Source organism: Bos grunniens, chromosome 7 (genome assembly GCF_055505025.1).
Source record: "Bos grunniens cultivar Pamir isolate PY7600 chromosome 7, Bosgru_T2T1.0, whole genome shotgun sequence".
NCBI classification, from domain to species: Eukaryota; Metazoa; Chordata; class Mammalia; order Artiodactyla; family Bovidae; genus Bos; species Bos grunniens.
In genome coordinates this window covers 33,402,251-33,423,641 of record NC_141171.1, presented here as the reverse complement: position 1 = coordinate 33,423,641, position 21,391 = coordinate 33,402,251, and the positions used below count along the sequence as shown (strand labels likewise).

At 40.9% G+C, this 21,391-nt stretch overlaps 1 protein-coding gene across 9 annotated transcripts in view; it reads left to right on the top strand.

Annotated features, from left to right (window-relative positions):
• Positions 1–21,391, top strand: part of PRR16 (proline rich 16) — a 1,143,323-nt gene that overhangs the window by 762,673 nt on the left and 359,259 nt on the right. For 2 of the 9 annotated variants that reach the window (XM_086410719.1, XM_086410720.1), the window contains exon 1: positions 7,828–8,465. The exons of 4 other annotated variants lie outside the window; for them this stretch is intronic. In XM_086410719.1, coding sequence (XP_086266845.1) covers positions 8,307–8,465 — 159 coding nt within the window. In that variant the 5' untranslated portion in view covers positions 7,828–8,306. Of the gene's footprint in view, positions 1–7,597; positions 7,743–7,827; positions 8,466–21,391 lie in introns of those variants that run through there. 3 more of the 9 variants (XM_086410717.1, XM_086410724.1, XM_086410726.1) reach the window with 3 other exon arrangements.

Genomic DNA, 21,391 nt, shown 5'->3' with positions numbered 1-21,391 from the left:
GGATAAGATGGTTGGATGGCATCACCGACTCAATGGACATGGGTTTGGGTGGACTTTGGGAGTTGGTGATGGAAAGGGAGGCCTGGCGTGCTGCAGTTCATGGAGTTGCAAAGAGTCGGACATGACTGAGGGACTGAACTGATGAATGGTTGACTAGAACTTTCAGTCATTTTAGTGCTTGCAGGGTGTATTGGGCTCTACAGAATGATCAGATATTCTTTAGTTGTAGCTGAATCTCTTTCCATGGAAAAGCTGTTAGTCTGTGCAGGGTGGCAACTGGCCAAGTTTTTAGAACACCTCTTTGGCCAAGTCTATAAGAGTCCTGGAGTATTGAAAATCTCAGGTTCTTTTTTCACTTGGTCCAGCAGTTTGTAGCTGAGAGGTAGAATGAGATTGGGTAGAATGAGATGACAGGCATGGGTCCCAAGGTTTCAGGATGAATAGAAATTCTTAAAACTTAGGTGAAAGGGTATAGTAGTTTCAGTATTTGCTTGCACACATGGTGGGGCAATTTAACAACTATGGTTTTAGTGAGTCCTTGAAATGAGTTCATGGGCTCAATTCCAATGCGTGCACGTGTGCATGTGTGTGTTTGTGTGTGTGTGTATGTGTGTAGGTTTCCCCACACCAACAAGCAGTTCTGGATACCAGCAGCATGTCTGAAAATTCAACTCAGTGCTCACACTATTTACTGGAAGGTAGAATTAGATTCTACAAGTAAAGTGTTTAGTTCCAGAACCCCTCCCTTTACTTCAAACCCCAATCACAAGTCCTGGTTGTTGTCCGTACTTCTGACCAACTGGCTAAAATTCAGAGGTACCCACAATCCCCTCCTCAGGTTCAAAGAATTTGCTAGAACTGTTCACAGAACTCAAGAAAACCCATTACTCACTAGATTACTGATTTATTATTAAAGGATGTTAAAGGGTACAAATCAACAGTGAGATGAAGAGATACACTGGGTGAGGTTCAGAACAGAAGAACTTCTGTCCACCTGGAGGCTGGGGCCAGCACTTGGAAACATTCTTGTTCCCCATCTTGAAAGCTGTCCAAAAAGGGGTGCATAAAGCTATCCTTCTGGGTTTTTATGGAGGTTTCATTACATAGTCATAACTGACTAAATCATTGGCCAATGGTGATTGATTTAACCCCAAGCCCCTCATCTCTTTCTGGGAATCAGGGAGTGAGATTTAAAGTCCCAACTTTCTAATCATATGGTTGATTCTCTTGGCAACCAGCACTCTCCCTTGGGTGAGATCCAAAAGCCAGTTTCCTTGTAGCATTTTCAAGAACTAAAGGACAGGAGACCAAACATTATCACAGTTACTATTGCCCAGGAAATTCCAAGGGTTTTAGGGGCTGTGTTCATCTGAATAACCACCTATACACACACAGACACACACACACACACACACGTATATATATCACAATATTAATATTGCAGGTCTTTAGAGCTGGGACCGTAAAATGAGAATGGATGAAGGGGTTCTTGAGTGCAGCTGGCTTTGCGAAACTAAGCAATTTAGAAATGTCAATCTGCTGCTGCTGCTGCTAAGTTGCTTCAGTCGTGTCCTACTCTGTGCGACCCCATAGATGGCAGCCCGCCAGGCTCCCTCATCCCTGGGATTCTCCAGGCAAGAACACTGGAGTGGGTTGCCATTTCCTTCTTTAATGCATGAAAGTGAAAAGTGAAAGTGAAGTCGCTCAGTCGTGTCCGACTCTTAGCGACCCCATGCAAACTAAGCAATTTAGAAATGTCAATCTACAAGTATGCAAAAAAAAAAAACCTATAGGCTGTATGGTAGATAACTTTTCTCCACCTTTGAGGGAGAAATAGGCCAGAGGTGTAGGAAACTTGACCCAAGTTTGGCCAGTCATTGAACTGCCTCATTACCAGTTACTGACCCAAGTAGTACATACGTGCATATTAAGTTGCTTCAGTTGTGTCTGCCTGTTTATGACCCTATGAACTGTAGCTGGCCAGACTTCTCTGTCCATGGGATTCTACAGGCAAGAATACTAGAGTGGGTTGCCATGCCTTCCTCCAGGGGACCTTCCCAATCCAGGGATCAAACCAGGATCTCTTATATCTCCCTCATTGGCAGGCTGGATCTTTACCACTAACACTACCTCAGAAGCCCTGACCCAGGTAGAACCATTGCTGATTCATATGGTGTCTTTCTTTGTATGAATTTGAAAAAAATTTTGCTTCCTAAAGATACTTTACTTCTATATATTAGAAAATTATCATAATACACCCATTTTTGTAGACTGACTCATCTTACTGCCACCTGCTGGAGAGTCATGGTAATAAATATACAAATATATTTATATCAGACTTTTCTCTAAGAATGGCGCACTGTAATAGTAGCTTAGCACCTGAGCCTATCATAGTGATTGGCCACTGTGTATATCCATGACCGAAGCTGGACCTATCAAAGTCCTCTCCTAGGAGCTTACTGTAATTAGCTCTTTTTTTTTTCTACTTGCAGAGTTATAAGATGTGAATATGGATTTATCAGTGACCAAAGTTCAACTTTAGGGAGAAATTGAAGCCAATCCACTAAAAGGGGATGGGATACAAGGACAAAAATAAATAGTCCCAATGGACTCTGGCTCCATTTCTGGCTCCAGTTCTACTAGAAAATATTTCTCTTCTTGCCTTTCTATGGTTAAGCTATGAGATAATTTCCTTTGTTCAGTTAAGCAAAGTTCAGTTTCTGTCTCATGAATAAAAAGTAAGGAAAACAATGTTAAATCTACATTAACTTTGTAAGTAAGTAAAGTAAACTGACTATTGTTGAGAACGAGGGCAAAAAGAGATACTCTGAGGTAAAATCATTTTATATTAGAGTCATGTCTGGGATTATCTAATTGTTTTTGCTGGGGCTGTGTCTTGCTAATCCTAGCAGCACATCTACTCCATAGCATAGATTCTTACCTAAACTAACCATTTGCTAAATATTTGTCAAATTAAATTCGTTTCAAAACACACAAGATAGACAATACTTCATTCATTCATCTCCTTATCAAGTATTTATTAATCAGCTACATTGGAATAGACACAGCTCTAATTACTCAGGATACTACAATGGGTATTTGTATTTTAACTGCCAGATCACATTTGTTTTTCACCAATATGCTTCTGTAATAGACAGCCATTATGCCAAAAACAATGGATACATTAAAAAAGAGACCTTCTCCAGACAAATAGAGACAAAACCACAAGATGTCTGAGGCATCTAGAACCACAAGATGATGAGGTTCTAGCTTCCAGTTTATATTCCCTAGATATGATGTATATGAGGTACCATTTAACCTCCCCAGACCATGTTTCCTCATCTATCAAATGAAGATTTGTAACTGGATGATCTTTAAGGTTTATTTTGGCTAAAAGGAGCCTAAAGTTTTCTTTCAGTCTTTCTAGGTAATGGCTTTCAGAGTTTGACCCTTTCCATTGGCCTAGAAACTTAGTAGAACACAAATTTCAGACCCTTGCCCTAGACCTACTGGGTCAGACACCCTGGTAGTGGGGTCCGTTAACAAGCTCTGATATATGATTTTCCAGTAGGCATGTATGGACGTGAGACTTAGACTATAAAGAAAGCTGGGTGCTGAAGAATTGATGCTTTTGAACTGTGGTGTTGGAGAAGACTCTTAAGAGTCCCTTGGACTGTAAGGAGATCCAACCAGTCCATCCTTAAGGAGATCAGTCCTGGGTGTTCATTGGAAGGACTGATGCTGAAGCTGAAACTCCAATACTTTGGCCAACTGATGTGAAGAACTGACTCATTTGAAAAGACCCTGATGCTGGGAAAGATTGAAGGCAGGAGGAGAAGGGGACAACGGAGAATTAGATGGTTGGGTGGCATCACCGGCTCAATGGACAAGAGTTTGAGTAAACTCCAGGAGTTGGTGATGGACAGGGAGGCCTGCTGTGCTGTAGTCCATGAGGTCGCAGAGTTGGACACGACTGAGTGACTGAACTGAACTGAACTGAACTATAACAGTAGATTAGTGAGTCCAACTATTTTGGATCAAAATTGAATCATAATTATTACTATAAAACATGCTATGCACATCCATATCACAAATTACTTCTAGGTAAAGGCTATCCTCCATCTATATATCTATCATCTGCTACTGCTGCTGCTAAGTCACTTCAGTCATGTCCGACTCTGTGCAACCCCATAGACGGCAGCCCACCAGGCTCCGCCGTCCCTGGGATTCTCCAGGCAAGAACACTAGAGTGGGTTGCCATTTCCTTCTCCAATGCATGAAGGTGAAAAATGAAAGTGAAGCCGCTCAGTCATTTCCGACTCTTAGCGACCCCATGGACTGCAGCCTACCAGGCTCCTCCGTCCATGGGATTTTCCAGGCAAGAGTACTGGAGTGGGGTGCCATTGCCTTCTCCGATATCTATCATCTATCAATCTGTAAATATGATATGAAGTTAACTGAAAGGAGAAAAGTTAAAATTGGCTTCCAAATCCAAACTATAACAGTTAGTCAGCCCCCAGCAGTGATGAATTACTTCTTCTTAACAGTAAGAAGCTCTAGTGCCTTTGAGAATCGCTGCCTAGGCATATCGTGTACAGTATATTTCTTAGTGTGCATGTGGAGAACTTAACTCATTTTTCTCTGTTGCATTTCACAAGCAGTATTTTCTCTCATAGATATCCATGTTGTTCTCCATTATTTTTCACTCCATTATTTTGGTGGGAACAAAGTTGTCATTCCCCATTTTTTTTCTTTTTTCTTAATGTTTTCAAAAATCTCTAATGACTTCACTGGATTTTACAAACAAAGTTTATGCAAAAGAAAAAAAAATGAAAACAGTGTTGCCGTTATTATGTGTATTATCCTGTTTTTAAAGACGCAATGAACATTATTATGATAGTATACTAATAAAAGCTGCTGCCAACAAAATATTTTGGGAATATTTTTGAGTTCTTCATGAATTAAAAAGTATGGCAGTGTTGTAGCATTCCTCATGTAGGTTAATTATTACAGCTTGAATTCAGTAGATTAAACACACACACAGGAGAATATTGATAAGTGCCTGGAACTGAACAAACCACCATTAGATGATCTCCTATAATTATCCAATCCTTCCTGCTGCAACACTCAGAAAATACTGACTAAAGAGACAGAAAGAATAAAATGCTGGCTGCAAAGTCATTTCTAAAAAAATAAGACACTTTTCTATTAGCAGTCTGTTATTCTACGTTTATAAGTGATGTGGTTTGCGTATGTACTCATTTGCCTCTACCACTAGTACATAAACGTATTTATGAACACATTCGTAAGAAATCTTATTAGGTGTCATTTTTGCTGTGTGATCACCATAAGTTAGCTTTGAAACATCATATGTGTCTGACTCTTTGCAACTATACAGTCCATGGAATTCTCCAGGCCAGAATCCTGGAGTGGGTAGCCTTTCCCTTCTCCAGGGGATCTTCGCAACCCAGGGATCAAACCCAGGTCTCCTGCATTGCAGGCAGATTCTTTACCAGCTGAGCCACAAAGGAAGCCCAAATTTTCCCAAGGGTGATTAAAAAATAGAGTGAATAGACTTGACTATATCCTGTTCTTCTCATTCTGTCTCCTTCCCCTCAATATCTTTAACTCTCTTTGTAAAACTTTCTTCTTTAGGAATATTTTATGCATACCTGATTAATGACTGATAGATAGTGGTAGTCATCACTGCTGGGGGCTGTCTAGTTGTTATAGTTTGGATTTGGAAGCCAATTTTAACTTTTCTCCTTTCAGTTAACTCCATATCATATTTACAGATTGATAGATGATAGATATATAGATGGAGGATAGCCTTTACTTAAAAGTAATTTGGATATGGATGTGCATAGCATGTTTTATAGTAATAATTATTATTCAATTTTGATCCAAAATAGTTGGACTCACTAATCTACTGTTGTTCAGTCGCTAATTGGTGTCCAACTCTGCGACCCCACGGACTGCAGCACACCAGGCTTCCCTGTCCTTCACTTTCTCCTGGGGTTTGCTCAAACTCATGTCCATTGAGCTAGTGATGCCATCCAACCATCTTATCCTCTGTTGTGCCCTTCTCCTCCTGCCTTCAACCTCTCCCAGCATCAAGGTCGTTTCCAATGAGTAGGCTCTTGGCATCAGGTGGTCAAAGTATTGGAGCTTCAACTTCATGAAGTAATAGTCCTTCCAGTGAATATTCAGGATTGATTTCATAGATATTATAGGAGAAAAGAAATTTTTTAATTGTCAGTGAAGGAGATTTAGCATAGCATGAAAATATTCTTATATTAATGAGACTTACTTTGTCTGTGGGAGAAAACCACCAAAACACCATCTTCTTTCCTGTTTTCCAGTATTCTTGCCTAACTTTGTTATTTCTGAGTTTTAAGGACTCTTCTATTCACTTGTCTACTATTGAGAGTCAAAAAATCAGATATAAAGGAGTAGCACCTTCCCTCTTTCTCACCTTCTTTCCTGCCATTTCTGACCACTTATCCTTCTTCCGACATTAAGTAAGAGTATAATTGAAGATTATCTTTTAATATAAAGAAGAACCTGCAGACACATGGTCATTTAAAACTATACATTCTCTTTACCTTAGAGAACTCAAGCACATTATTTATTTAACACTTCTAATTATTTCTTCCCTCTTCTCTCCAGTTTACTTAGTGTACACTGGTTTCTTTATTCTTGCCTTATTTTAATTTTCTTCCAGCAGCCTCTGCTTTCTACTTTTCTTCTTTTCCCTCTGATTTTTCAATGAATTTTAAATTTTTAAATTAATTTTTTTTATTCTCTTGACACCACTTCTAAATTCCCATTTTTCTTCTGTTGTCTCTTTTTTCCTTCCATATTGCAAATAAGACTTACAAGGATTTATCAAGATGAATTATTCAGAATGAAGAGACTGAATATGAGGGGCCTAAGGGACTAGGAAGAGGGGAGCTGCCAAGATTTTCTTCTTGTATGGAAGCATGTTGAAACAACCTGGGGTATGAGAAGTAAGAGACAGAGATGCCTGCTAACGCATGACCAAATGGGAAGCCTATTAAAATAGTAATTTGGAGTAAAGTGCACTGAAGAAAACAAAGTAAATCCAGCCCTCTAGGTCAATAGCTAATAACCCATGAGTTTGCCACTCAGGAAATTAGAACTTTTAACTAATGAGAATCCTAGCCACCTACTGGGAATGAAACCCAAGGCTTCCTATTAACTCCCTTCCCTAGATCTTTTTAATAGAGCAGTCAAAAAGTTATTTCCTCTTTACTTAGTTGCAAAAGATTTGAAATAGATACAAAAACAAAAAAGAAAAAAGTTGGAAGCAAACTCTTCTTATTCTCTCTCACAACAGGAGGTCCAGTGTATTTCCCCCTCTACCCAAAACATACATCAGCATAGGTCATGAAAAGAGGAAGGACAGTATAAAAAACAAAAAACTGTCCCAGATAAGTAGTGCCAAGATGAGTCAGACAGTCTCCCAGGGGATTTTTTGGTGAGAGGACTTGCAATTAATAAATCCTCTATTAGGTTTGTGGAATCAGCAGGATTAAGCTACCTCTTTCAAGAACACTGTTTAAATATCATGATTCCAGGGGGTGAGGGGTCAATTTTATGGACAACTCTCTCTCTCTCTCTTTTTTTTTTTAAACCTGTACGTCTGTGTTAACTCTTAGCTGAGTAGGAGAGTGACTGGAGGCCTTCTGGACATACTCTCGCCCTGGATAAACATTTAGGTTCGTTTTTACTAACCCTAAATCCAACTTCTGACCCTCTTGTGGTTCTTATTAATTGATCAGAAAAAGTGTGGTGGGGATCCTGGTCCCTGCTGGTGGGGAAACAGAAGGAATCCAAGCTGGATGTGAAAAGACATAGAGCATGATCAAATGAGGGAGGGCATTTCAGGATCTAGACGAGAGGGTGGGCAGGACCCTGCTCCCAGACGCCCAGGTATTCCGGAGAGATCCCGGAGGAGGCACGTGCCTGGGGACTGCAGCTGACAGCCGGGCCGGCGGCCCGGCGCCCCTCTCCGCGCGCGGGCGGGGAACAGCGAGCGCGTGTGTGCGCGAGAGCGGCGGGCGGAGGCGCAGGCGCGCTGTTCGCCCGTCTGCAGCCCGGCGCCGAGCGCCGTGTCTCGGGGAGCCGATGGCAGCACCACCACTGTGCGGCCGCCCGGCCGAGCGCCGAGCGCAGCCACCACCCGCCGCTGCCCGGGGAGCGTCCAGGATGTGGGGGGACCGGGGCGCGCAGCAGCCTCCGCTGGCCCGCCTGTGCTGACCTGCTTCGCTTGCCCCCAAAGAATGTCAGCCAAGTCCAAGGGGACCCCCTCCTCGTCCTCTCCAGCCGAGGGACCGCCGGCAGCCTCCAAAACCAAGGTGAAGGAACAGATCAAGATCATCGTGGAGGATCTGGAATTAGTCCTGGGCGACCTGAAGGACGTGGCCAAGGAACTTAAGGAGGTGAGAGGTGGCGGGGGTTGGGGGGTGGAGGGCTGGGGAAGGAGTTCGTTGTCTTTTACCCACTAGGGGTCCGTTTTCACTGGGGACCGCCAGATTTCTTAACTCCTAGGAAACTAAAGAAAGAGGACGCCTGCAGATAGACTTGCTCTGCTCCTGCGACTCCCGAGAAGTTGTTGCACTTTCTTATTTTTAATCAGGAAGAAATCAACTAGTGTTTTTTTAATCAATGGACCTGGGCTGGTGGGAGGGGTAAACATGCGAGCCTCCGTATCTAAGTGTGTGTGTGAGTGTGTGTGTGTGAGAGAGAGAGAGAGTAGGGGATTCACTGGGGGTGTGTCGACAGAGGAAGAGACCAGCCACCGGCCTGAGAGTCCAAGATGCTTCTCTCCTGCCCTCTTGCTCTCCCAGGCTTGTCGCTCCTTGCCTGGCAGCCTTCCTGGACCAAAGCTGATGGGGCGGGTTTCGGCCCTGAGCCAGACCCGGGAGGGCAGCCTGGGAGAATCTAGACTCCAGCTCTGCTCCCCGCTTCCCGAGCCCCGAACCCTGCTGGAAGGAAAGCGACCCGGGGTTGCTTGCAGGAGATCTCAGACGTGGGGATGTAGAAGGGTCTGGGACTTCCTCACTTTCGCAGTTCAGGAGGCAGCCGCTGCACTCCTTAGTAACTCCGGGCCTGCCCGGTACCCCACCTCCTTTCTTCTTCCCGTCCTATCGCCAGTTGGCATAGAAGCTGGGGCACAGAGCGCTTCGGGGTGTGTGTGTGCGCATGTATGTGTGTGTGTGTGTGTGATGCGAGTGCACCAGCCTCTGGCCACTTGAGTTCTAGCTTTTGGGGACCCGGACTGTTTTGGTTTTCCCTCGCTCCCACGAACCCCCATTCTTCTATCCTTTCACCCCCACCAGCCTTGATCCGGATAGAAAGAAGCGCAGACAGTGTCCAGGCTGAGGATGCGTAACTCCCGCTGCAGCTCCAGGCCGGGGCGAGGGCAGGGCTGGGGCGGTGGGGTCTCCCGCGAGCCCGAAGGTGGCTTCTAGGAGGAGCCGGTGGCTGTCCCAACCCAGTAGTTCCCCGCTACTGAATTGGTGCCCGGTGCTGTTTTGAGTCAGAGAATCCGCACCCCTAGTCACAGGAGAGCTACCGCGGTAACTTCTAAGGTGGTAGCCACGGTGGGAAGGGAAGGGGTGGGGCATAGTCTAGATCCAAAATTGTAATCCTGTTTTAGAGGCCAAGTGGGAGGAGATTGAGGGTCCTTTGGATGTCTGGACTCTAGAGACTGACCTCTTTTGTCCAATTTCCAATCCAAATGTAAAGATAGAGCCCCCCTTTTTTCTTCCCATCTCCTCGTTGTCTCTGTGAACTGAACTCCGCAAATGTTACCAAATGCAAGTCTGTTTAAATGGCCCATTTATCAACAGGGTTGGGTTTGCCAATGGCAAGTGTCATTTTTGGAGGCTGCTCCATCGACAATATAGTTACTAACCTGGAAGCGGAGAGTGATACAGGTGATCAATCCGAGGAGGAAACTTACTAGTTCATGTTTCAGGGCTTCTCTAGGATCACTGCTTCACAACTGGTTGGCAGATGGCAAGGTTATGCATTGAAATTCAATTCTAAAGATGTTGTGTGTTTCTTTGTTACCCTTTTATTTGACATCTTTGGCAGGTTGTGTTTTCATTTGAAACATTATTATGTTTTTTAAAAAATGAACAAATTTTTGCAAGTTCCTTTTGGCAGAATTGTGCTTTTCAGTTGTTGAGGTTTCTAAGATGGGGGATGTGGAAAACTTAAATCAGCACAGGAACGTTTTTACTGTTTCATCCAGGAGCCTGAAATTAGGAGAAAGGTAGTCAATGAAAATGGCATCTTTGGGCAAATACTTCTTATATTACCATGTGTCACTCCACTCTCTATTTTAGGCAGAATAAATGACAAGAAACTGCACATGGTCCCAGTTCTGCTTTGTATCCTTATTTTGTAGATGTTTGCAGACCAGGTTGATGTATTGTGAAACTTTTAACCTCACCATAGATCTTGGTTAAAATCACAACGAAGTAAATCAGGGAGTCTGTGGGTCTCTCTCCCTTTCACTCTTTCTGTGTTTTCATTTGCTTGAGGATTTTTCTTTTTTAGGGAAAACACCACCAAGCAAACCGGTATGTAAAAGAAATAGAAAAGCATAGAAATGTACAACCAATTAAATTAAAGGATCTGTCTTCTAGGTATATCTAAAGATGAAATGTTGACTTGATGCTTTGTAAGTTTTGATTGGGTGTTGGGGCCTGATTGATTAAGGATTTCACTCTCAGGAGTAAACTTTATGAATGATAAATGATTTGATGTGATTGTTAATTACTTTTGTGAGAAGGATATCATCATCCTAAGTTTGCACATGGAGTTGTATATATTGTGTCTGAATCTCAAAACGCTGGCCATTTATATTGTAGGAGAAAGAGTTATTTCAAGAACAAAATATTTATAGGGCATGTTTAACCTATGACATCTTGCAGTTGTCCAGCATTTATCTTTTTAAGATAATGTTGCACACATGACTGAACATGTCTATGATGTAATTTTGAATGGGGGAGTAACTGAAAAACCTGTTAGTGTCTATACTTATGATTTGTAAATGTAAATATCACTATTCATCAGTTGTTACATTCACTATTCTGGCAGGTTATCATAGGAATATATTAAATACAAACTGTTGCATTTAGAATTCTAATTCTTTTATTGGCAATGGTATACTTTTAGGCCATGATGTATTTTGATATAAATTAGCACAGAGCTCTTATTAGCTTGGAACAGAAGTTAGAAATAAGAAGGTGATTATGACTTGATTACTATATCATTCACCATATGGTATTTGTTTTTCCCCCTGTTTATTCTAAAATGCAGTATTCTTTTTTTGAATATTTTGTCATTTATTTTTGTATAAATTCTGCACCAACAATATTGGACTTTTGTTTGATGTTGTTTTGAAATTTATTTTCTTTTTAGAAGTTTTCTGGACTTCAGTCATCTGAAAATTCAGGTAGTGCAATGGATTCGAATAGAATAGTAGGTGCTTGGAACTCTTTAATAGTAACAAAATTTCATTACTATTGGTGTCTCTTATCATTAGCTATTGTTACTTAACCATTTATAATTAGATTGAATATTAGGAGAAGAGGATTGGGATTTCTACAGATTGGGATGTCTAAGGGTCTGAATTTAGTAAAACCTCAAATAGCTTGACTGTTCAGAAGTAATATGAGTTTCTGGGTCTTCTCTACTATAATGGAAAAGCCTTAAGTATAATCCAACATATTTATTCAGTAGTTACTGTGTGCCAAATACTATGTTATCTTTTTATTGCTACCAGTATGAGTAGTTTGAAGCTTCTGATCTCAGTGAACTCAGAGAGTTGTTTGGGAGACGTTTATCCTGTCTTTTAGCATCAATACTGTGAAAAGACATTGCTGCTTTTAGTGGGTACTCTTACTGTGATCTAAGAAAAGAGACTTGAGAATAAGAATATGTAGATTTATAAACCAATACTTACTATGCACTTAGTAGTACGGTAAACCTTTGGTGAAAAGAGTAGTAGAAGCTTAAAAAAGATGGTAAGATATGAATTTGAAGAAGCTTATGGTTTATTCAGATTGTCATGATTAACAAACATGGATCAGTGCCATACACAGGAACTCACATATCCAACTGTTACAATTAAACAGTGGAGATTTTATGAAACAACTATACCCCAGTAAAGAAAATACAAATAAACAGTGGAGATTTTCATGATGATTAAGCTCTTAGGGGGAATGAAGAGTTGAAAATGAAAATTTGGGGTCTTTGAGATGTGAATAAGGTTTGAAAAGGTAGAAAGGAGGACTTGAGGGGAAATAACATTGGAGTGCAAGATAATTCCATGTTGCTTTTTTATACACATTGAAAAACAGAGAAAAAATTAGTAGTGAAACACTAAAGTTGTAGGGGTAAAATTAGCAATTTCTGGCTTATTAGGTATGGAATGATCCTTTTTTCTTTAATGAAGTAATGCAGAAGAAAGAGTGCTTTAAAAAAATCATTCTCATAATCAGACAGCTCTTCATATCATTTTTCCTGTTCTTTATGAAGAGGCTTGCATGCTTAGTCACTCAGTAGAAGTCAACTCTTTGTGACCCCCTGGACTGTAGCCCACCTAGTTCCTTTGTCCATGGAATTGTCCAGGCAAGAATACTGGAGTGGGTTGCTATTTCCTCCTCCAGCGGATCTTCCAGACTCAGGGATCGAACCCACATCTCTAGCCTCCCATGTTTCCTACATGGCAAGCAGATTCTTTACCACTACACCACCTGGGAAGCTCTTTCATGAAGTCACTGGTAAACTTGGTTTGCTTCAAGTGTTGCTGTTAGTATGGGATCACAGATCTTGTTGATTAGGGCAATATTGGAATATGTAATAAGTAGCTTTTTACTTGGAAACAAAATTCATTGCTGCTTTAGCTGGATTCTCATTTAGACTGTTTATAGCCTTGGTAATTTTTCATACTGTTTCATTTTATGATTTTAAGTAACAAGACTATCATATGAGTTAAATATATGTGCACATACATATATCTGTATATATACATATACATAGACATACACATATGTAAATAACATATAGCTAAGCCATGTGAGTAGACATGACTGTTATGGAGAAACCGGCTAAGACGAGTTATTTTGTCTGCCCCACAGTGACTGACTGATGGGACTCCATGAGTGGGAAGGTTTTGTCAGCTTTGTGACTATGAATTGGAAAGCATTCATCTTTTTTCTTATAATGTCATAAAAGGAAATAAAATTAAGTTTAATTTTAAAAAGTTTGAAAACCTTAGGAAATGATCCATTTTGGGGAGGCATTGAAAACAGAATTAGTCCAATTAACAACAACAACAAAATAGAATTAACAATTATCTGTAAAATATTTTTGTTTTTAAATGTTTTTACCCTTATCCACATGAAGTGCTGTAGTTTATTGGTCAGGGAAATCCTACCAAATATTTTCTGGTTAATGAATCCATGCATATACAATTCATTACTTGAACAAATTACAGAAAATAATCTCTGCAGTATTTTCTAAGTTCTAAAATTGTGAATGAGTAAAATTTCATAGTTAATTCAATTGCAGCTGTAGCTGTAGTTCTACTACTCTATTCAATAGTCTGCCTTCTCAAACAAGTATATTTACCTGCTAAAATGCTTTTTAGTTTTTCTTTTCTTAAGCATGATGGCTTAGCATGTTACTAAAAGAGCAGCATGGTTCTGAGAAAATAAAAATAACCAGTAACCATCCTTTACTGTCTCTCTATTTCCAATGCATTAAACTATTTAAGACTCAGAGAATTACCTGATAAGAAATTCAAGCAGACTGAAAGTAATAAATAGTGTACTTCAGGCAATAGTGAAGTAATAGATAATAAAACCAAGGCAGTAATTTGTTACCTGCATTATTTTTTTTTCTACCTTTACTGCTCTGAGGATCTCAGGTAATTAAAACAAAGTGTAAGAAAAAGATAGAATGTAAGTTTGAGTAAAACATATTTTCCCAAATAAATTAAACTACAGAAGCTTCTATAGAACTAGTTCATGAAAAATAGCATGGGCAATTTTTTAAAATTAAAAGGGAAAATTTCCAATAATATGCTAACTAATTTCTGATTAATATGTACATAACTGACATAAAGCTGAAAATCAAAGTTTGGTAACAATGAAGGGTACTTTTTTTTCTTTAAAAGATTAATTTGTGCATTTTATTAAGATTTTTTTTTTTTTGCAAGGAGGGTGGGGAGCAGTTTTAGGTTCCCAGCAAAATCAAGGAGGAGATACAGAGATTTCTATATCCCCATGTCCCCCTACGTATGTAACATCCTGCATTATCAACATCCCCCACCAGATTGGTACATTGGTATAATTGATGGATATACAGAGATTAAGGGCAAGAGGAGAAGGGGTTGACAGAGGATGAGATGGCTGGATGGCATCACAGACTCAATGGACATGAGTTTAAGCAAACTCCAGTAGATAGTGAAGGACAGGGAAGCCTGGTGTGTTGCAGTCCATGCAGTTGCAAAGAGTTGGATGTGGCTTAGTGTCTAAACCACATTGACACATCATTATCATCCAAAGTCCGTAGTTTATGTTAGGGTTTACTCTTAATTTCGGACATTTTGTGACTTTGGACAAATGTCTAATGATATATATCTATCATTTTGGTGTTCTCTAGAGTATTTTCACTGCCCTAAAATTCCTGCTCCACCTATTTTTCTTTCCTTCAAATCCTGAGGGTACTAGTTTTTTTAAAGAAAATATTTGAAATTTTTTGTGATTTCTTAAGTAATACAGTGTATGAATAATATAGAAAGTTTGGAAAAGTCTAAAAAACTAAAAAGGAGAAAACAAAAATTGTCTTTAATGCCACACATATATAAATATATTGAGAATTTTGCTACATTTTCTTTCCATCTTTTTTTTTCTAATATCTGTTTATGTAATTTGTCTGCATTGGGTCTTTATTGCAGCTCACAGACTCTCTAGTTGTGGCACTCAGGCTTAGTTGCTCCATAGCATGTGGAATCTTAGTTTCCCTGACCAGGGTTTGAACATGCATCCCCTGCACTGCAAGGTGGATTCTTAACCACTGGACCACCAGACAAGCCCTTCTGTCTTTTTGTATGTGTATTTTTAACATAGACAAAGTCATGTAAAATTATGAAGTTATGTACAAGGATGTTTTCTGCTTTCTGGAGTACTATTAGATCATAACCATTATATAAATCTCTTATAAGTTACTTTATAGGTCCCTTAATGTGGAAATTGGAGAAGGCAATGGCACCCCACTCCAGTACTCTTGCCTTGAAAATCCCATGGACGGAGGAGCCTGGTAGGCTGCAGTCCAGGGAGTCGCGAAGAGTCGGACATGACTGAGTGACTTCCCTTTCACTTTTCAGTTTCATGCACTGGAGAAGGAAATGGCAACCCACTCCAGTGTTCTTGCCTGGAGAATCCCAGGGACGGTGGAGCCTGGTGGACTGCCATCTCTGGGGTCGCACAGAGTTGGACATGACTGAAGTGACTTAGCAGCAGCAGCAGCAATGTGGAAATAAATGGGGAAACTGGAAACAGTGTCAGACTTTATTTTTTTGGGCTCCAAAATCACTGCAGATGGTGACTGCAGCCATGAAATTAAAAGACACTTACTCCTTGGAAGAAAAATTATGACCAACCTAGATAGCATATTGAAAAGCAGAGACATTACTTTGCCAAAAAGGTCCATATAGTCAAGGCTATGGTTTTTCCAGTGGTCATGTATGGATGTAAGAGTTGGACTGTGAAGAAAGCTGAGCACCAAAGAACTGATGCTTTTTAACTGTGGTGTTGAAGAGGACTCTTGAGAGTCCATTGGACTGCAAGGAGATCCAACCAGTCCATTCTAAAGGAGATCAGCCCTGGGATTTCTTTGGAAGGAATGATGCTAAAGCTGAAACTCCAGTACTTTGGCCACCTCATGTGAACAGTTGACTCACTGGAGAAGACTCTGATGCTGGGAGGGATTGGGGGCAAGAGGAGAAGGGGACGACAGAGGATGAGATGGCTGGATGGCATCACCGACTCGATGGACGTGAGTCTGAGTGAACTCCGGGAGTTGGTGATGGACAGGGAGGCCTGGTGTGCTGTGATTCATGGGGTCGCAAAGCGTTGGACACGACTGAGCGACTGAACTGAACTGAATGTTCAACAGCCTATTTATTAACAAGTTTTTGTGGTTGTTAAGGATCTCTAAAAGAATAACTTTGACAATAAAAACAGCAAAGAAATTTTTACTCTCTGCCTGGTACTATTCTAAGTATATTTCTTAATATTAGGACTTCTAATTCTCAAAACAGACATGTGAGGAAGGTAGAGTTGTTACTGTTTTACAGATAAGAAAACAGAGGTCAGAGATACAGTCCTTGCCAAGGTCCCTTACTTGTAAGTGGGGCTTCATTGCTAGGCATTTTAGTGCTGCAGCCCAGGCATTTCCCAGGTCGCACCAGTGGTGAAGAACTTGCCTGCCAATGCACGAGACTCAAGAGACACTGATTTGAATCTTGGGTTGGGAAGATCCTCTGGAGTAGGAAATGGCACCCTGCTTCAGTATTCTTGCCTGGAAAATTCCATGGGCAGAGGAGCCTGGTGGGCTACAGTGCATGGGGTCCCAATGAGTTGAACATGACTGGACACACAGCACAACTCAGGCATTTAACCACTAAGCTCTGGGTTTTCCTACTTTCCCCCCATTTGTTTAGAAATCAAGGGTGTGAAAGTTTTCAAGTCTTCAATCCACTTTGCTGAGCTATCTTCCAGGGAGTCTTTCACAAGTTTTTTACCCCTGGTATCTGTATATGTGTAGACTTTTCTTCTTCGATTTCTAGTGAAAATGATAAAACTTTTCATCTTGTTGTGAGTGGATTGCTTCTTTGTGATAACATTGTTTTTGTTGGGTTGTACTCAGTTTTGGGCACCAGTATTGAGGCAGAACTAACAGTGGCTTGATTAGACATTGTAGTTTTCATCCTTCAAATAAGTAGGTAGTGCAGTGAATTACTTTTGACCTATTTACTCTTCAGCAAAAACATTAATAATAATATGACATCACTTTTTTTATATTATGACTTAGAAAATAAAGTAGCAACTAATATGGGTACTTCCTGATCTTGAGCATTGTATTCAGAAGTTTCAAATGAATTTAAAAGGATTTGTTGTTCAGTCATTCAGTATGTCCGACTCTTTGTGACCCCATGGACTGTAGCATGCCAGGCTTCCCTGTCCTTCACTGTCTCCCAGAGTTTACTCATACTCATGTCCAATGAGTTGATGATGCCATCCAACCATCTCATCCTCTGTCTCTCCCTTCTCCTGCCCTCAGTCTTTCCCAGCATCATGGTCTTTTCCAGTGAGTCAACTCGTCACATCAGGTGGCCAAAGCACTGCAGCTTCAGCTTTAGCATCAATCCTTCCAGTAACTATTCAGGGTTGATTTCCTTTAGGATTGACTGGTTTGATCTCATTGCTGTCCAAGGGACTCTCAGAAGTCTTCTCCAGCACCACAGTTTGAAAGCATCAATTCTTTGGTGCTCAGCCTTCTTTATGGTCCAACTCTCATATCTGTCCATGACTTCTGGAAAAACTATAGTTTTGACCATACAGACCTTTGTTGGCAAAGTAATGTCTCTGCTTTTTAATATGCTGTCTAGGTTTGTCATAACTTTTCTTCCAAGGAGCAAATGTCTTTTAATTTCATGGCTGCAGTCACCATCCACAGTTATTTTGGAGCCCAAGATAATAAAGTCTGTCACTATTTCAATAACTTATTCTCTTTTGTTGTTTTCAAATTGTATTTGAAGGGGATTACTGTCCTTAAGTTTTCTGAAATGTCTGGGGTTTTTACAGTTGTTTCACTTTCTGCTGTGACAGATGAATAGAGAAGCTTGTGGAGTTATTTACAAGGCTCCAAATTATTGAGCTGCCTAACAATATCATGGGCTTCCCTGGTGGCTCAGTGGTAAAGAATCCTCCTGCAGTTGCAGAAGGTGTGGGTTTGATCCTGGATCAGGGAGATCCCCTGGAGAAGGAAATGGCAACCCACTCCAGTATTCTTGCCTGGGAAATCCCATGGACAGAGGAGCCTGGTGGGCTACAGTCTATGGGGTCACAAAAGAGTTGGATAGGACTTCACAACTAAACACAACAACAGTGTCATATGCATTTGTACGTAGAGATATAGGGGAGATTTGAATGGTGCCACTGCTCTGTGGAATGGTACAAGTTATAGAAGAAATGCAGTGATGGTCATGAGGATAACAATGATGGTAATGATGAAGAAGAGGAACATGAAGGCGACTGTGGCTCAGACCATGAACTCCTTATTGCCAAATTCAGACTTGAAGAAAGTAGGGAAAACCACTAGACCATTCAGGTATGACCTAAATCAAATCGCTTATGATTATACAGTGGAAGTGAGAAATAGATTTAAGGGCCTAGATCTGATAGATAGAGTGCCTGATGAATTATGGAATGAGGTTCGTGACATTGTGCAGGAGACAGGGATCAAGACCATCCCCATGGAAAAGAAATGCAAAAAAGCAAAATGGCTCTCTGGGGAGGCCTTACAAATAGCTGTGAAAAGAAGAGAAGTGAAAAGCAAAGGAGAAAAGGAAAGATATAAACATCTGAATGCAGAGTTCCAAAGAATAGCAAGAAGAGATAAGAAAGCCTTCTTCAGCGATCAATGCAAAGAAATAGAGGAAAACAACAGAATGGGAAAGACTAGAGATCTCTTCAAGAAAATCAGAGATATCAAAGGAGCATTTCATGCAAAGATGGGCTCGATAAAGGACAGAAATGGTATGGACCTAACAGAAGCAGAAGATATTAAGAAGAGATGGCAAGAATACACAGAAGAACTGTACAAAAAAGATCTTCATGACCCAGATAATCACGATGGTGTGATCACTCACCTAGAGCCAGACATCCTGGAATGTGAAGTCAAGTAGGCCTTGGAAAGCATCACTACGAACAAAGCTAGTGGAGGTGACAGAATTCCAGTGGAGTTATTCCAAATCCTGAAAGATGATGCTGTGAAAGAGCTGCACTCAATATGCCAGCAAATTTGGAAAACTCAGCAGTGGCCAAAGGACTGGAAAAGGTCAGTTTTCATTCCAATCCCAAAGAAAGGCAATGCCAAAGAATGCTCAAACTACTGCACAATTGCACTCATCTCACACGCTAGTAAAGGAATGCTCAAAATTCTCCAAGCCAGGCTTCAGCAATATGTGAACCGTGAACTTCCAGATGTTCAAGCTGGTTTTAGAAAAGGCAGAGGAACCAGAGATCAAATTGCCAACATCTGCTGGATTATGGAAAAAGCAAGAGGGTTCCAGAAAAACATCTATTTCTGCTTTATTGACTATGCCAAAGCCTTTGACTGTGTGGATCACAATAAACTGTGGAAAATTCTTCAAGAGATGGGAATACCAGACCACCTGACCTTCCTCTTGAGAAATTTGTATGCAGGTCAGGAAGCAACAGTTAGAACTGGACATGGAACAACAGACTGGTTCCAAATAGGAAAAGGAGTTCGTCAAGGCTGTATATTGTCACCCTGTTTATTTAACTTCTATGCAGAGTACATCATGAGAAACGCTGGACTGGAAGAAACACAAGCTGGAATCAAGATTGCCGGGAGAAATATCAATAACCTCAGATATGCAGATGACACCACCCTTACGGCAGAAAGTGAAGAGGAACTCAAAAGCCTCTTGATGAAAGTGAAAGTGGAGAGTGAAAGAGTTGGCTTAAAGCTCAACTTTCAGAAAACGAAGATCATGGCATCCAGTCCCATCACTTCATGGCAAATAGATGGGGAAACAGTGTCAGACTTTATTTTTCTGGGCTCCAAAATCACTGCAGATGGTGACTGCAGCCATGAAATTCAAAGACACTTACTCCTTGGAAGGAAAGTTATGACCAACCTAGATAGCATGTTCAAAAGCAGAGACATTACTTTGCCAACAAAGGTTTGTCTAGTCAAGGCTATGGTTTTTCCTGTGGTCATGTATGAATGTGAGAGTTGGACTGTGAAGAAGGCTGAGCACCGAAGAATTGATGGTTTTGAACTGTGGTGTTGGAGAAGACTCTTGAGAGTCCCTTGGACTGCAAGGAGATCTAACCAGTCCATTCTGAAGGAGATCAGCCCTGGGATTTCTTTGGAAGGAATGATGCTAAAGCTGAAACTCCAGTACTTTGGCCACCTCATGCGAACAGTTGATTCACTGGAGAAGACTCTGATGCTGGGAGGGATTGGGGGCAAGAGGAGAAGGGGACGACAGGGGATGAGATGGCTGGATGGCATCACTGACTCGATGGACATGAGTCTGAGTGAACTCCGGGAGTTGGTGATGGGGAGGCCTGGCGTGCTGCGATTCATGGGGTCGCAAAGAGTCGGAGACGACTGAAGGACTGATCTGATCTGTAACAGGAGCTGTTCTGAGTTAGCACACTTAATCCTCTCAGTCGTCCCTTTAGGTCATTATAATTGTCCTATGTATGAGGTAGGTGAAATGGAGTGATAACTTGAGCTGGCCTAAATGTTTGTTTTGAGTTTCCCCTGTAAGGTGTTATGGGAAAGCCTGAATGATCTTTTTGGCTGATCCACCAATAGAGAGAGCAGAGATGCAGTTGGTCTCTTGATACTTCTCCTTTAGATCGTTGTCCAGAAGTACAGCTTCCCAGTTGTCAGCAGAAATAGTGTTACTCTGCTATTTACAGGCTTTTAACTTCAGTATAATCTTTCTCTCTCCTTCTTCCTCTACCTCATCTCTCACACTTTCCTTTCTTGTTCTTCCCTTCTTCTCTGTCTTCTTCATTTTTTTGTTCTTGAAACTTCTCTTTTCCTTCTTCTCCTTCCACATAAGCTTCTTTGATATGCTGCGTAAGCTTCTTTGATTATGCCTCAATATATTTTACACATATGCAAAAATTTTGTTTAAATTTCTACATTCTTTAAATAGCTACTATATGCAAGGCAGTGTACTAGGGAATAAAAACACAGTATTGAGCAACACACAACACCCCTGACATCTGGAACTTACATACTAATAGGAAGACATTATTCAAATAATAAATAACAGAGATAATATTTTTTAAGGCATGTTAAAGGCTGTGAAAGAAAAGCTCCTGGTATAGCAGGAGCATAAAATCATTGGGAAGTCTTGTAAGTTCTTCTAAATAGGGGTTTTCAGACTGATCGCCTTCCTTCCTACTGCCACCTCTCTTATCCTTGTGCTGTGAATTTCATGGATGATGTTTTAATAGCCCTAGAGCTATCTGTCTCTTGTTCACCTCTCCTCTGCCAGTTCATTCTTTAA